Raw genomic sequence first — 17,527 nt, 5'->3', positions numbered from 1 at the left:
ACAGGAGACTCAGTCTCATTAAACATAAGGTACTAGCATGCTACGGTAACAGCAAGTGGAATGCATTATCAAAGAGTGGGACAGAAAGCAAAAGGATAGATTTTACATGTCACTGTTAAAAAGAAAGCTAGGGCATTCCAAGTTAAGATGTCCACTTTAAAGAGAGAAAGATGTTGGAAAGACTAAAAGCTATATTGCAAGAACTAGGTCATTCCCAGAGTGAGGGTGGGACAAGAATGAGACAGAAATTGGGACTACTGAGCAGATTGAAAGGATCAAAACCTAACTTCATACAAGTTTCACAGCAAGGAAAGAAAAGGTACTAAAAATAGCTGAGCCAGCTAAAGCAACACAAAGAACAACAGAGTGGACAAGTAGGTCCAGAGACTTCAAGTCAGATAAGAGTTTACAACAGTGAGGTTGCACCCTGAGCAGTGAAATCCACATGATATTGTCTTTGAGGTCTTCAGAACTAAATGTAAAAACCAACAACAGGGTGGGGTATACCAATGTCATATGTGGTGTCAATACATGCTATAAACAAAATATTAGTTACTGGTAAAATATAATGACCTTTGATTATGGGGCAACCTGTGTGTAGATGACCTAATATCTCTTCCAAGCCTTAACTCTTCAAGAAGCCCATAATGCCTTTATCTTTATAGTTTGAAACATAATGGGAAAAGACAAGAAAACAGATAATCATGCCAATCAAAAAAACCCCAAACAACCCTTTTTTTTTCCCCCCTTTGGTTAAGTGACCTGTCTATTCTCACAACTTTTGTGTCTGAAGTCCCATGAGTTAGTCCCTCACTTACTTTATTGTACAGTCCTTACTCTGCACTGCTTATTCTAGTTAGAAAGTTCTGTCAAACCTAGGTCAGAGGCCAAAAGAAGAAGGTGACATTTCTACACTACACAGGGCCAGGAAAATTATAGACATACAGAGTGGTATTTGTCATGCAGAATGTTCAAGTCATCAAGCACAGAAATTAAAACCAGAACACCAACCCAACATGCAAAAAACTAAAAGCTCCCAATGAGTCAATTTGGGGATGCCACATCAGTACCATCTTTCAGATCTGCCACAGTCAACTGGCTGTTCCAGAGATCAAGCCCACCAGCATGAATGTGCTTGAGAGAAGCAGTATCATAAATGATACAAAATGTAAATTACACCAGATAGTGTACATCAAGGGCAACAGAACTATCAGTTTTACCCTAAGTATTGAAAGTGTTCAACATAAAGTAATTGTATGTGCTCTTCACACCACCTCTAAGCACAACTACACACCAGCCCTGTTTCCTGTTTCACATTAGACAGCTGGATGCTGCTTATCTTTAAGGCACCTTGAAGTCATTAAATAAATATGAGAAACTGGATTCTATCCCCCAGCACAAGGTATGCATTTAGACAGGTGCACCTTCCCTGATCAGTCAGCACTTTTGAAACTTGGAGCACATAACTAACTGATGAATTAAGGACCATCATTCCAGGGTATTCAAACAGGAGGCCTTTCAGCATAAGCACATACAGCAGTAATATCCTGGGGATACCGACTCATCTTCACCCACCACTCCTCTTGTTAAGTCAAAAGTATGTTGCCCTCTCCCTGTATTCAGACTTGGACTTGCATCTGGATAGTGCCAGTTCCATAGGCTATGGAGTGCATACATCCCAGAATAGTTCTGACATGTTCAGCATTCATTTCTCAAGGGTATCCATTTTGTATCAGCACTAAGATACTTTGTGCTTTGTTTTTCATGTGACCTCTGTGCATCTTACAAGACAGCTTCATAAGTAAGCCAGGAACTACTCTACAGTAGCAATGTAAAACCAGAATCAAAAGGGCAGGTATTGGTTCACAGGTAAGATTATCAAGCAGGAGTCTGAAGGAATCCACCTGAAGTCAAAATGGGGAGTGAAGAAGGGCCAGGCACTTCAGAGACAGGATTAGAACTCAAAGTGGTCTTGAAATATTAAAACATGCTTGCGGGGAAGTGGCACAAAAAACAAACTGCTGCAAAAATACAAAACAATTTTGTATGCAAATGTTCTGCAGAAAGAATCTCAAGCTATAGGGGATCATAAACTGAGTGCTCAGCACTTGGTGCTGTCATTAAGTATGCTGAAATGGAAGGGCTGACTTCCATCGCAGTGTTTTTCTTTGGAGACACTATGTTCAGCTGCTTAGCATTTCAGCTCTCAAAGGCAGTTTTCCAGTTAATTCTGCAATACATCTTAAACACCTCATGTTCATATGCTTGTCTTTGCTCAGCCACCATTAAACAAGTATTTTATTTTGTTATCACAGAATGCTAGGGGTTGGAAGGGACCTCAAAAGATCCAACTCCCCTGCCAGAGCAGGATCACCTAGAGCAGGTCACACAGGAACGCATGCCAGCAGGTTTTGAATACTTCCAGAGAGGGAGGCTCTACAACTCCCCTGGACAGCCTGTTCCAGGGCTCTGTCACCCTCACAGTGAAAAAATTTTTCCTCATGTTTACATAAAACTTATTATGCCTCAACCTCCACCCATTGCCCTTTATCCTGTCACTAGGCATGACCTAGAAGAGCCTGGCTCCATTCTCTTGGCACTCACCCTTTACGTATTTATAACCATTGATGAGCTCACCCCTCAGTCTCTTCTTCTCCAAGCTCAAGAGCCCCAACTCCCTCAGTCTCTCCTGTAAGGAAGATATTCCACCCCCTTATTCATTTTCATGGCTCTGTGCTGGACCCTCACAAGCAGTTCCCTGTTCTTCTTGAACTGAGGGGCCCAAAACTGGACACAGTATTCCAGATGTGGCCTCACCAGTGCAGAGTAGAGAGGGAGGAGAACCTCTCTTGACCTACTGACCACTCCCCTTCTAACACACCCCAGAAGGGCACTGGCCTTCTTGACCACAAGAGCACATTGCTGGCTCATGGTCTACCTTCCATCCACCAGGACCCCCAAGTCCTTTTCCCCTTCACTACTCTCCAACAGCCTATACTGATAGCTGGGGTTGCTCTTTCCCAGGTGCAAGATTACACTTGCCCTTATTGAACTTCACTAAATTTCTCCCTACCCAACTCTCCAGCCTGTCCAAGTCCCACTGAATGGCAGCACAACCCTCTGGTGTATCAGCCATTCCACCCAGTTTGGTGCCATCAGCAAACTTGCTGGCAGCGCTCTCTGTGCCCTCATCCAGGTCATTGATGAACATATTCAGTAGTACTGGTCCCACTACTGACCCCTGAGGGACTCCACTAGATACCGGGCTCCAACTAGACTGTGGCCATCGACCACAACTCTCTGACTTCTTTCCTTCAACCAGTTCTCAAGTCACCTCACTATCCAATCATCCAGACCACACTTCCTCAGTTTACCTGCAAGGATGCTGTGGGAGACAGTGTCAGATGCTTTACTGAAATCAAGATAAACCACATTCACTGCTCTACTATCATCTATCCACCTGGTTATGTCCTCATAAAAGGCTACCAGGTTGGTCAGACATGACTTCCCCTTGGTAAAACCATGTTGACTGCTTCTATGTACTTTTTTCACTGCTCACCTGAATAACCTTCCTATGCTTAAGATATCAACTACCCTGACATATTTCTTGGAGTATTCCATAAGATACACTTTCCCCCCCCCCTTCTAATGACTAATTTCAAATAGTAGACCTCTTGACTCCTACAAGGTCAAAAGCACAGTTCAAGGTGGTCAAGACTCTGGCCTTGTTGACTTGAGTTCTATCTTCCAATTTGATCTCTGCCTGTCCCAAAGATAATCTTTGGAAGGCTGCTCTAACTTCAGCAGTTTTGTCACAGCATGTTCCCTGACAAATAGAAATCACAGGTTTCCTTATTACATACATGGCAAATCTCCAGCTATTGGGAAGGGGAGGCTTCCAAAAAAATTGCTTTCTTACTCCTGACTTTTGGTAGTGGTGCTAGTTAGATGGCCAGGAGTATTTAAAACACCAGAAAAACTGTCTGCAATGGAACAACACTTTAACATCCAGAACCACCCAAGACAAAACAAGGAGCTCTTCCCTGATTGTCATAAGACTTCACCATTCCTCAACAATCAAAACCCTCAAATTCCCCAGTGACCACACCTGTACAGCAACACAGCTTTCCCAACATGCAAACACACAGGGCACTGATTTTGCACAGCTGGATCCATATTTCCATGCAGACATGAATAACAAACTGCAAGAAGTCCATTTTTAACATCCATCCAACACAACAAAGTAATTACAATCTCTCTCAAAATTTCAGCTACAGACCTCAGAGCCAACAAGAACATCTGAAAAAAAAAAATTATAGCAACTTGGATATTTAGTGCTGGCTTTGTACATGGAAGATTTATTTGAATAGAAAAAGTTCCTGGATTTTAGTCTGACTTCTATTCCAACACATACTTAGTAATTAGTAGTATCTATTTCCTAATACGGTATTTAGTTGCAGTATGATGCCTTTCTCCCCCACAATTACTTCTAGCCCCATCAACCCTCACTGGTTTTCCTAGTTAGGAATGTAAAGGTTTGAAATCATGGCTGGACATTGTGCATGTATATAAATGCCTAGCTCAGTTTTAAGGCAGTGTGCTGCCTTTTGCATTGAAAATTAGAACAGGCACTAGTCAGCCAGATGATTCAGACTAGACTGGCAATAGTTTGACAAAGTTCAGTTTATCTAGAAGTTTCTGTAGCACTTAGTATGCAGGTGAATGTGAATTTGAAGTCTTATAATCAAATTACTAGCTCAATACATTATGATGAATAAAGTTTAGTTTATCCATAAGATGCACCAGAAATGCTAAAAGATCATCCATAGCACATATGACCATTAATACATACATCTAAGCTGTAATGTGCTCCTCTTCTCAAACTAAGGGAAGGAAGCTCCTCTTCACTGGGATACATTTTAAAACAGGGTTTCCACAGAAAAGGAGAGAAGAAAGCTCTGAACACAATTGTCAGTTACAAAGCAAAACAAAAATCCCAAAGCCTCAGAACAGTCCAAGCACTCTTGGCTAAATCGCTTGAGTGAACCCAGTGTCTGATATTCACAATACCACAGATACATCTCATAGAGCTCTGGTGACAGGAGTTTTTTTAAGATGCTTTTGGTAATTTAAAAGGAGGGCTTCATTGCTCTTGTAAAGTTACTTATGCAATAAGCAGAGAAAAATTCAGAACCACTTTGGAGTTCAATCGTTTAGCTGGACGCCTGCAGATCAGAAGCCTGCAGATCAGACTGAACTTTAACTGTGTCAAACCATGAGACTCTCCTTCCTGGAAGAACATCAAGGTTCTTGCATGAAATCTGATCATCAGCACAGCAGGATTAATGACAGAGGTGGTCAAGCTGATAAACTAGCAGAACAGAAACCTGCTTAAATGAGCATGGAACTGCATCTAAGATAAGCTCCTAAGGCATTCTCATCCCTTTGTGCCAAAACTGAAGCAAGACCTTGCTTGAAACTGATGTGAAAGTAAAGGCTTTATCACTCATTGTCTCCCTGCAGGAGGTCTGTGGTTGTTTCTGGGAAAACAGACACTAGATACTCAGACTACAACCATGTCTCTTAGTGTAATACCACCGATTGCAGACTGGCACCATGTGATGTCTAGCTTGGCTTACTTAAAGGGGAATGGCAGGGGAAGGTTTTTAAAGAGTTAGCAGACTTATTTATGCACAGGAGGACAAATTGCTTCTCAGGGATTTCTCTCAACACAAGTTCTCAAACAGCTTCGTATGTCAACTACCTGACTAAACCAAATGATATCTTAAGTAAGATAATCTTAAATCAATTCCTATAAATGCTGGAAATTTACCTTTACTTTCAGGCAACAAAAGTAGGCAAGGGAAAAACAGTGGCTTCTGATCAATAATACAGTACCCTTCTGCTGGAGATGTAAGCACCTTGCCTCAGGGTGCTTCCCCATGATACTCTTCACCAATGCATGGTAGAACATTAGTTATTCCTCCCAGTATGTCTGTTCACAAAGTATGCAGCCATTCAACTAGAAAACTTTTTGAAGTCCCAACATAATTATGATTGGCAATACCACTATAGGATAAATCCATAAACTAAGCACTGGAAAATCCAGGCATTCAAGAAGGCAAACCCCTGAATTTACAGAAGAGGAAAAAGACAGGATGTCTAATCAGCAACACAGAATCACCAAGGTTGGAAGAGACCTCAAAGATCATCAAGTCCAACCTGTCAGCACAGACCTCAGGACTAAACCATGGCACCAAGTGCCATGTCCAGTCCCCTCTTGAACACCTCCAGGGATGGCAACTCCACCACCTCCCTGGGCAGCACATTCCAATGGCTAACAACTCTCTCTGTGAATAAAATTACTCCAAAACTTGAATTCTTTAATTCACACAAATCAAGGTCTGTTAATCTCCAGTTACTTAGAGATGACTCAAGTGTATTGCTGCCCTTAGACAGTTCTCAGCACCTTAGTCAGAAAGACTGTAAAGATGACCTCTTGTGGCACACAGAACTTGAAAAATCAGTGTATTTCACATTAAGAAATGTCTGGATACAGAAACAGTTGCTACAAAATGCACTACAGAAGGCTTTCCAAACACAGTAAATAAGAACCAAAAACCAAACAAGCCTAAACAAAAACCTTGCTTTCAGTTGGTATACAGGCTGGCTTTATAGAGAGCCAAGTAATCCTACACACTCCAAAGAAAAATTCTTCATGGCTGCCCCTCTAAAAGAACAAAAATCTTAAGTTAGTGGAAACTAAATTTTATTCTCTAGCTAAACAGAAGAACTTCTGTGGAGTGACTTGCCTTTACACAAGAAGAGAGGTCATCTATGGAGATCTGAATGCCTTTGGGTACCAAAGCAATTTTCATTTTCTGACTCACACACCTATTCATGGCCATAAAGCTGGGTAAGAGGGGGTTTGGTTCAATTTCTTAAACAAAAGACCATGTGAAGTGTAGTGGAATGGAGATAAAGGTTTCTGGCACTTTGCTGAAATGGAAATAATTTGGAGGATGACTTTGTTTCACGTCAGGAACTAGGACAAGGAAACAAATTATTCTGCAATGTCTGAAAGCCTGGAAGACAACTCAATGTCCTATTCCTCTATGATAAGCCCTACCAGAACAGTCAGAACAGCAGAAATACCATCAGCACTATAAACCTGGGGTTGCCTGTATGGTTTCACAGATTGTTTTACCAAGAATCTACCCACTTCCCAGATTCATAGCAGCAATTCACTGACAACATCAGATTTTCTTATTCATACTACTTAGTTCAAAGCAATCTCTGATTATTTGAATTAGAGGCATAGCATGAAAGCAGCAAAAGAAACAGAAGAGCAGCTAGTTTTAACTTCAGTGCAATAAATATTGTGGTTTCAGATCCAGTAATCATGTGTAGATCTCCTAACACACACATCTAGTGCTGGCAGGCAAAGAGTACCAAAGGTATGAGCACAATCCCACAAAACTAATAAATCAGATAAATTGAGGACATTCACAGTCCAGAGGACTGATAGCCATTGGTGTTTAATGCACTGCATGAAGGCAAAAATACTATTGGCAGAGACCAAAAGTTAAAAACAAACAAAAAAAAGTGGGGGAAAAAAAATGTGGTTTCACTTTTTCTCCCAAATAGGCTGTGCAACTCCCCAGATAAATGACACCTGACAAAAAGCTGCTGGAAGAGTGACAGAGGAAGTATCTGGAAGTTCTTCATCACTCATCCATCCTTAGCAAAGCAAATACAAGAACAAACAGTTGACTTCAGCGCAAAGTACTTCGGCAGATACTCTCGTGCATTCTCAGCACCGAACACGAAGCAATCAACACAAAGAGAGGAAAGAACTGAACACGCACCTTGAACACCTCAGAGAAGAAGCCAGAGCCAATTTTCTCACATGTGAAGTCATCAAGACGAGTGAGTCTAGAAAAGGCACTTATGAGGGCTCTGTACGAAGAGGTACAAACTCTTCCGATCTGGGATGCAGTCCCTTCTCCTCCAGCGCCACCATCAAAGTCTTCAGCGCGCTCCAAGCGTGGTGGAAATCCTGCTATTGAGTTCCGCTTACTTCGGTCCATTTTGAGAACAAGATTTGACTTTGCAAAGGGAGGACTGCTCACATCTTAGGTACTTTGCCGTCTCCGCTACTCTGGCTGGATCCTAAAACACAAGAAAGGGAGATTACATTACTGCAAACATATCTACTAAGTTTGACAGGACACCAACACAGCTTACAACACTTTCAGGGAATAAGCAGGGGGAGGGCAGAAGATATCAAAGTAGAATAGATTAGAATAGAATAAACCAGGCTGGAAAAGACCTCAGAGATCATCAAGTCCAACCTATCATCCAACACCATCTAATCAACTAAACCATGGCACCAAGCACCCCATCAAGTCTCTTCCTAAACACCTCCAGTGATGGTGACTCCACCACCTGCCTGGGCAGCACATTCCAATGGCCAATCTCTCTTTCTGTGAAGAATTTCTTCCTGACATCCAGCCTAAACCTCTCCTGGTGCAGCTTGAGACTGTGTCCTCTTATTCTGGTGCTGGTTGCCTGGGAGAAGAGACCAACCCCCACCTGGCTACAACCTCCCTTCAGGTAGTTGTAGAGAGCAATAAGGTCTCCCCTGAGCCTCCTCTTCTCCAGGCTAAGCAACCCCAGCTCCCTCAGCCTCTCCTCACAGGGCTTGTACTCCAAACCCCTCCCCAGCTTTGTTGCCCTCCTCTGTACAAAAAAAAAAAGGAAAAAATAGAACCACAACCAACCATACAGCATCATCAGTGAAGGCAGACAACCTACTGAACTCTTCCTCTGACCAGCTTACCACTATGGAAAGAATCCATTTTCCATTAGAGACTGAACAAAGGATTCCTAACTATAAAAAAGCTGATCAAATTTTAGTTGACATAAGGAAAATTATCAACTGTCAATAACATTAACTGGAGCACCAAACCCTTTGAAGTTTCCACCTATTGGTGTTCGAAGGCCAATCCTTAACACAAGTTTATACTCACTAGAGATCTAACCCCCAAATGCATAAAACATCAACAATTCTGCTACAAAACCAAAGCATTTTTGGTAAGAAACTGTCAGAACAGTTCTCCCCACAAACACACTTTGTAAAGCTGCATTAATTTCAGTTCAACTGAAAACACAGGAAACAAGCTACATTTGCCAAGTAGGGGAAAAGAAGGAAAGGAGAAAGAAGAAGGGGGAAAAAAAAAAAGTGAGAAAATTAACAGTAAGGTGTTGGGTTTTTTTCTTTTTAAGAGGATGATGAAGTAATCAGGATGACTCTGGAGCCCATCAAATTCAGCCTGGACTGGCAGACTTGACAGGTGGCCTACTTTTTCCCCCCCCCCCCTTTAAACCCTAGACTCAGGAGCTGGTTATTCTTTTCCACACTTAACTGTTCATTTACAGCAATTTGGTGAGCCCCTACAAAACCTGAACAAAGTGAGCAGTCAAAGAGGATAGACTGTTGTGGCTTGGCTTTTTTTTTTTTCCCCCCCTGAGGGTGACTGAAAAACTGGAAGGAGAGGAAAGAAACAGTACTTTTCTTTTTAGAATAAAAATGGTGGACAAAATAATCACAAAGCAGCGAGCAGGCCAGGCAATTATACTTCTGCTTACACAGATGTACAGAACTTGAACAATATCCTAAATTTGAAAAGCCTCTCAAAAGCAGGCATACCAGCTGTCCTTGGAATATATAGCAGTGCTGATACACTCATGTTCTCTGTGCAGTGTATCTTTCAGAGATGCTCTGTGCCAGCACATCAGAAAAACATAGTCCTTCCCTGCCTTCAAAAGTGAGCTCTGTTGAACTGTGTGGAATTAATTTGAGGTTTTCCTCGCAAAAAAAAAAACAAAACCAAAACCCAAGCAAACAAACAAAAAACCCCCACACCACTGTATTTTTCAAGGATGTTTATTTCAAACATCTTGACACTCACCCCTCCAAATGGGAGTCAGTGTGTATAAAAGAGCCTTACCAGGGCCTGATTAAGAAAATCTGTATCAAATTCCATGCCGTGGCATTGCTACGGAATTTTATATGCAGACTCCCACATGGATGAGCTTACTTCACATTTCAGATGATAGCACTACATAGTCCAATGTTATGGGTGGCCAACTGCCACACAGAAGATCAGGATCCAATTTCTGACCTCATATTCTTGCCCCATGAGCCTCGAGGGTCTGGAAATGGTACAGAAGCACCACAGGAAGTTAAAGCCTGTTATATTTCCCCAGCTGAGAAAAATAGCCCAGAGAACCTACTCAGCTATAGAGAAGATGCCCAGAAATTTTCAAAGCATGCTTAAATAATTCCTTTTGGTCTGGAAGGAACAAACTATCATCTGGCTACTGACCAAGGAGATTAAGAAAGAACTGTCTACGGGAGGAGGATAGACAGGAACCCACGGTGTTAACAAATGAGTTTTTTGGAACAGGAGGTGAAAGTATCTTTGGAGATGGACCAGAAAACCTGCAGTAATTCAAGAAACAGTTTTTTAGCATGTATTTGCATCACAGTAGTACCCACATGCACTAGAGACTTTCCAAGGAAGGAAGCAAGCATTTGACCCACAAATGCACAGTCTGACACTCCAGTACCGCAGTAACACCGCACGAAGTGGACCCTGGAGCTTGTTAGGCAGCCCTGCTAAATCTAGTGAAGCAACACACCCGCACTACAGCCCAGGAAACTAAAGCAACTCCTCAACCAGGACTGCAAGTTTAGGTTCTCAGGCAAAGCAGACTATGTAAAAACAAAACAAGGAAGAGTGCTGTTGTCTTAACCAGGTGAAGACACCAAGCTAGGTAAGCAATATGAAACAATAGGAAAAGCCTGACTCTGTCTCAAGTATGCAAATACCAGCTCTCAGCTTAGTCTCTCAACATATTTAACCTAAATAAATAACTAAATAAAACTCTCCCTCACACATCCATGTCCTTTTGATTGAAATCACATGGTGAACTTTGCAAAACTCCACACAAATCCCACTAGGGAAGAAGAGATTCAAAGTACTTCACACAACATAAACCCCAAAAGGTTTTGCCATCTGGATTCCCAACTAACCCGTTCCTTCACTTTTGCCTTCTTTCCAGACAGCTACATGAAATTCTTGGAAATTATTAGGATAGAGCTCCATTTGTCTAGTATTCTGACCAGGATTGCATACACAGAATTAGAGAAAAATTTCAAGTGGGCACAATTCCAAGTGGGCCTCCTGTCATTTTGGCCAATTACACTAATGATCACATTCTCAATGAAATCAACCAAGGTTTAATTGACTGTCAAGTCAGTCTGAGGTACTTTAATTTACTACCTTGTATGGTTAATTAAAGTGCACTGAACAGAATCCAAGACTACCCTGCACAAACCCTGCAACCAACTGAAAGGTTTGAGTGGGGGGTTTTTTTGGTATTAAAAATCAGCTTCAAAACTGCTAAGATGTGCTCAACAGCCAATTCACAGAAAAAGACAATAAACACTCTAAAAGCCATTTCCCAAGAAGTTCTCAGCTTTCAGCCCCAATTTTTCTGACATCTTTATAAAGGCAAAAATACACTCTGCTGGGACAAAAACTCTTCAGAAAGACACCCCTCAAAATGCATACCTGCTCTACTCACCCATTTATTATTACATTACTGAAAAGCACTATTGCAGATTGCTTCATGCCCTGACACATTTTAATGTCTTTAAGGGCAGGGGTGGAGGGGAGAGTGGGGGTTGGGGAAACAAACACAAAACAGCCTTCAAGAACAAAAAAAGCAACCCAAACCACAACATGCTAATATAATATTAAGAACAGTGCACAAATGCACTGATTTTTTTCATTACAGAAATTACTATAAATACCAACACTATCAGCATTTCTTCAGTTTAATAATTAAGAGGTTTGGCTTTCAAATTCAATGCCTAAGCCTGCCAATATTTAAAGATGGAAACACCACAATAATACATCAAGTTATACCCCACACATCGAAGTAGAACTAACAGGTGACATATATTAACCAGTACTTAATGTTTTATACTTCACAGACCAAAAAAAAACAACCCATGAGTAAGGCATTTTAGCAGCATCAGAGTGGCTGGAGAGTGGCCAGGCAGAGGGGGACCTGGGGGTACTGGTTGATGGTAGGCTGAACATGAGCCTGCAGTGTGCCCAGGCAGCCAGAAGGGCCAATGGCATCCTGGCCTGCATCAGGAACAGTATGGCCAGCAGGAACAGGGAGGTCATTCTGCCCCTGTACACTGCACTGGTTAGGCCACACCTTGAGTACTGTGTCCAGCTCTGGGCTCCTCAGTTTAGGAAGGAGGTTGACTTGCTGGAGTGTGTCCAGAGAAGGGCAACAAAGATGGTGAGGGGCTTGGAACACAAGCCCTATGAGGAGAGGCTGAGGGAGCTGGGGTTGCTTAGCCTGGAGAAGAGGAGACTGAGGGGTGACCTTATTGCTCTCTACAACTACCTGAAGGGGGGTTGTAGACAGGCAGAGGTTGGTCTCTTCTCCCAGGCAACCAGTACCAGAACAAGAGGACACAGTCTCAGGCTGCGTCAGGGGAGGTTTAGGCTGGAGGTTAGGAGGAAGTTTTACACAGAGAGAGTGATTGCCCACTGGAATGGGCTGCCTGAGGAGGTGGTGGGGTCGCCGACGCTGGGGGTGTTCAGGGCGAGGCTTGACAGGATGCTTGGTTGCATGGTTTAGTTGATTAGGTGGTGCTGGATGATAGGTTGGACATGATGATCTTGAAGGTCTCTTCCAACCTGGTTTATTCTATTCTATCCTATCCTATCCTATCCCTTCAATGTTTCAGGGTATAAAACAAGATCCTTTAAAAGAAGAAAAAAAAAAAATCAATTCATTACTAAGACATTTTCTGTCCCCAGCATCTTTATAAATATGTGCATATTTGCACTCAAATGTCAAACTCACCATTTCCTCAAAGATGGCCCTAACAACAAGAACCATTTTTAGACACAGAAGACTGTCGCTAGGCATTCAGCCTGGAAAGCAATAAATCCCGTGGATGCATGTTATTAATTTGTAAAGGTTTTCTGAAGAACAAGATGCCAAAGCTTTGACATAAGTCATTTGCCAAGAGTTAACTATTTAAAGGCAGAGTCTGATGTAGCTTGAAAACCCAACACTACAAAAACATGAAGGAATGATGCCGGCAAGTGACACTCAACAAAATAACAACTCGGGAGGGTTGGGAGGGGGTGGGGGGTTTGGAATTCACTGTAGTAATGTGCAAATTTCAGAAAAGCTTTGAAAGAATGTGAAAATCTAAGTCTTCCAAAGACTGAAATGACTTTGAGGTCATTAGCCTGGGGGGAAGAGGAGGGAAGGAAAACACAAAAAGCCCACATTTGGGAATAAACCACAAGGAATCAAACAGGTACAAAGAGCCAGGCATTTCACATTTCTATTCTCAACTGCTGTTATCTACTTTCCTAGCAGAGAAAGTTCCTTGGTTTAGCTTCTTGTACTCTGGGAGAAAGATAGACTCAAATATTTACAGACAAAGTAGATACAAGTATCAGAGCTTTCACTATGTTTGGTCCAGCTCATTCTGAAGGTCAAGTGTTTTTCACTACTTTCACAGGATAAATCTCAGGGTCCAGTTTATAGTCTTAGTTATGACACTGCAATCAAACATGAAAATCCCAGCTCTTCCTATTTTCATTTAGATAACATTTTGCTTTAATTTCATGTCCCCTGTAGGGGATAATTCCTAGCTCTAGCCAGTACTGTCATAACATAAACTTCCCCCAACTAGAGCTGACATTCCTCAGAACAGACCTGTGCTAGCCCTACTACACCGCTCCAGAAACTTCAAGTCTGCTACACTGCATGGTGGTTTTATAATGCAAACAAACCTCCATAAGAGGCTAAGCTGAGACAAACAGTTCATTTATTTTGTGACTATGGCCAAGTTTGAAACCAGTAAGAGAGACTAGCCATTAACTTACTGCAGAGTTCAGGATTCAGGGCCAAGGCTGTAGGTTTAGAAATATTTACAACAAGCACAGGCATAATCTGACACATATTTAGAAAGCAAATATAACTAAGGCAGGGAGAGGAATATTAAAAACCCAAAACCAAACAGAAAACTACTTGATCCTTATGCCCATAATATAATTGCCAACAGTTTCTAGGATCCAAGTAAAACTAAATGTCTATAGAAGGACCTTACAAACATCCTCTCTTGGCCTGGTTTTAGTCGCTCCAGTCCACAACGCAGACAGACTCTAGCCTAGTGACAGAGCATTGTTAGAGTTAAATAATCACTCGAGGAGATCATGTACTATACACAGCTGCTGCTTCAGATGGGTAATTTTAATATATTATGTTTGCCTAACAAAACAGAGCTCAGTGAAGACACTGAGAAGCAGCTCATGCCTTCCAGGTGTCAGCAGGCTGACATTTGCTTAGCTCTTGAGAAAAAGGGGATCAAAGCCTTCCAAAACCAACAGGTATTGTAACATCTCAATAATCAAGAAATTTCCCCCTCAGTCTCTGCCAGGCTTACGGGGGAGGTTCACAGGAGACAAGGAGCAATTTTCTGTTGTTTTGATGCACCCTGTGAGACAACCTAACACAGCAAAGGCAAGAAAAGAAAGCAGGAATGCTTGAAAGGGTGATGAAAATAAAGTAAGCAGGCTGAGTTACATACCTGAATAACCTCTCTTGGACACAACCTTACATTTATACATCGTCACACAAGGCAGTCAATACTTGTGGAGATGATATTCTACTGGAAAAATACAAATACTTAAACCACATTCTGTAATCTACCCTTAAAATACAGCTGAAGCTGGTTTCATGTCACAGTGAAACACTCAGTACCGTGTTTACTTCAGGTAATGGCTGCACAAAGGGAATGGTAACAACATAATCTTGACTAACTATCTACCAATTTTTGAAGTGAGAGCAGAGCTCCCCAAATCTGCTGTTGTATTAGAGACATTGGAGCCTGCTGGTATTTACACATCCATTTGAAGCACCCTGGGTACCAAGGAAGAACAGTAACTCAGTTTTTGAGCTACAGATCTGTAGTCAGCCTCCAAAAGGCAAGTTACCTCAACTAACTCGACTCCTGGTTGCAAGAGCTATTACAGATCTACAGTGCAACCAATCAGGCAATCAAAAAGTGTCTTAGCCCCTACCAGAAACGTGTTCAACTTAAAAAAAAAGTGATAGGACCATATGAAAAGAAGCTTAGACTACCTAAGTCAGAAAGGGCACTTGGCCACAGACAACAGATGGATCCAGTGTGCTGATTATTAGATGTACTTAATGATAAATACACAACTTCAAATGAATACATTGGGGAATTAATATGCAGGGAAAGGGCCTTTTTTTTTTTAACAAACAAACAAGTTACCCTTTCTTGATATTGCCTAGAAGAGCACTTTTTCTATGCCAGCTTGCAAGAGCCCATGCTGCAAGTATACAGTAAAACACTTTGCCATTGTGCAAATGCATGGGCCGTGGCTACAGGAAGAATACAGAAAGACAACCTATGATGCAACTGAACCACAAGCTTTATTCTCTTCTGCAGCAGACACAGAAGCAACAGTCCTCTCCCTTTTAACCCTGCATTTCTTTCATGAATTTGTGAAATCATTTGCATAAAGAATTGCAATGGCAAAAGCACAGAACTGGAGAGTGTAACTAGGTCACAGGAGGCCTGTATCACCAGAACACCTCATTTGGACCAACTTTCTCCTTCCATAGTTATAAAAAAAATTAAGCACTGAAGTAAGGTTTGCCTCATCTCTACCTCCTGCTCCACTCACACTGCCAGCAGCTCATCCTAATCAAACAGCACAAAACAAATTCCAAGGAAAGAACACAGGAGAGTGCACACTTGCCACCACGTACAGGGATCACACCCCTGTGCCTTCAGCTCAAGCTGCTCACGTTCTGCATGAAGACAAACCAAACTGGACAATGGAATTACACAGCCATGTCTACAGCTGTACAGTACACTCCTTCAAGAGTCAGAAATGACATTTTTATTGGCCTATCAGGACACAGCATGCAACAATAATTTCCAAAGATGATGACTAAATGGAAAGGCTTATGGCTAATCCACTGGGCATAGCTGAGTTTCTCATATAAAAATCTTATCTTAGGTTGTAAATTCCACTGCCTAATGAAGTCCATAGAACTGTAAGTCTATTGATTTTGCAGACAATATAATATGCTGGAACTCTGATCTCTACTAAAAGTAGTAATAATTTCAGATGAAGCATAAAGAGTCTCATAAATTAGCTTAAAGAGCGGCTGTAAGGCTTTTCTAGGGGGACAACCAGAAACTTAAACAAAATTCAGTTCAACACTCTTGAAATTTTAGCTTCGACTATCCATGTACACCTATCGGAATACACAAGCGGGAGATGCCCCGCACTTGAAGAGAACACAGTTCCCATGACACTCAAAGGAAAGCAACATTAAGAGCGATCACTTGCATTTATACAGCACCTTTCATCTGACGGCCAGAAAGCAAACATATGTGCACATACACCTCAACAGTCAAGCCTATCATTAAAGCCTGATTCATGCGTTCTTACAGGGTAGCACTTAAAATAGCAAAACCCGAGTCAGGTTTTCACACATCTTGGCAAAGTGACCATTGTCAAGGCAATCCTCACGCAGCTGGGCAAAGATCCCAGCCGTGCCGAGGCAGACCCTTGCCCCCGGATCAGGGCACAGGTCTGCGCAGCCGGCTTTCCCCGCAGCGCTCGGGCGTTCCGCAGCACTCGCTCGCCCTCACGCCTCGCCCCCGGCGCGAACGCAGCCCCTTCACGCACCTGCTCAGCACGCAGCACCCACCGCGCCGCACTGCCGAGGAGAGGCGGCGGAACCCCGCCGGCTGCCCCTTCCCCGAAGCGGCTGCTCTCCTCCCTCATCCCCTCCAGTGGGTGCCCCCCGCCCCCAAGGGCCATCCCCTCGCCGGTCACCCCGCAGAAACGCGACCCCAGTCCCGCTCTCTGCTCGCGCCCTCATCCGCAGCGCGCCGGCCGTTACCTGAGCGGCGGCGCCAGCAGGGCCTGCGGCCGGCGCGGGCTCTCATGGCCGCATACCCCACTCGCGGCCAGCCCGCCGGCCCCTCAGTAACCCGGCGAGGGTCTGCCTCGCCGCTGCAGCAAACGAGGGGGCCCCATGTGAGGAGAGAGCCCAGCTGCGGGACCCGGGGCCGTGATCGCCGCGGCTCCTCCTCCTCCCCCGCTGCCACCTCCTCCTCACGCGTCCGCCCTCCCCCCGGCGAGCGGCGCCGCCGAGCCGCCCACAGCGCCGGGGCGGCACCCGACTAGGAGCCGCCCCTCCCCAGCAGCTAATCGGCGGCTGGCAAAGCTAGATGGACGGTGGCGCTCAGGCAATGGAGAAAGAAGAGGAGGGTGGAAGCAATGTCAGATAGTCTACGTGAGTGCCCCTTTCTAATTGGTTAAAAGCTACTTGAAAGGCAGGCAGCTTGACCAACCATGTGAGG

At 43.2% G+C, this 17,527-nt stretch overlaps 1 protein-coding gene across 1 annotated transcript in view; it reads right to left on the bottom strand.

The window, feature by feature from the left end:
* TESK2 (testis associated actin remodelling kinase 2) overlaps window positions 1-17,309 on the bottom strand; it is a 91,335-nt gene extending 74,026 nt beyond the window's left edge. Inside the window, exons 1-2 of the mRNA XM_054165558.1 lie at window positions 17,065-17,309; window positions 7,869-8,172 (exon numbers count right to left, since the gene is read on the bottom strand). Coding sequence (XP_054021533.1) covers window positions 7,869-8,090 — 222 coding nt within the window. The 5' untranslated portion in view covers window positions 8,091-8,172; window positions 17,065-17,309. The remainder of the gene's footprint in view (window positions 1-7,868; window positions 8,173-17,064) is intronic.
* Between the last annotated feature and the right edge of the window lie 218 nt (window positions 17,310-17,527).

The sequence above is a fragment of the Dryobates pubescens genome, chromosome 11 (genome assembly GCF_014839835.1).
Source record: "Dryobates pubescens isolate bDryPub1 chromosome 11, bDryPub1.pri, whole genome shotgun sequence".
Lineage (NCBI taxonomy): Eukaryota > Metazoa > Chordata > Aves > Piciformes > Picidae > Dryobates > Dryobates pubescens.
Note: the sequence above shows the minus strand (reverse complement) of the source record. Positions and strands in the feature narration are given on the sequence as shown.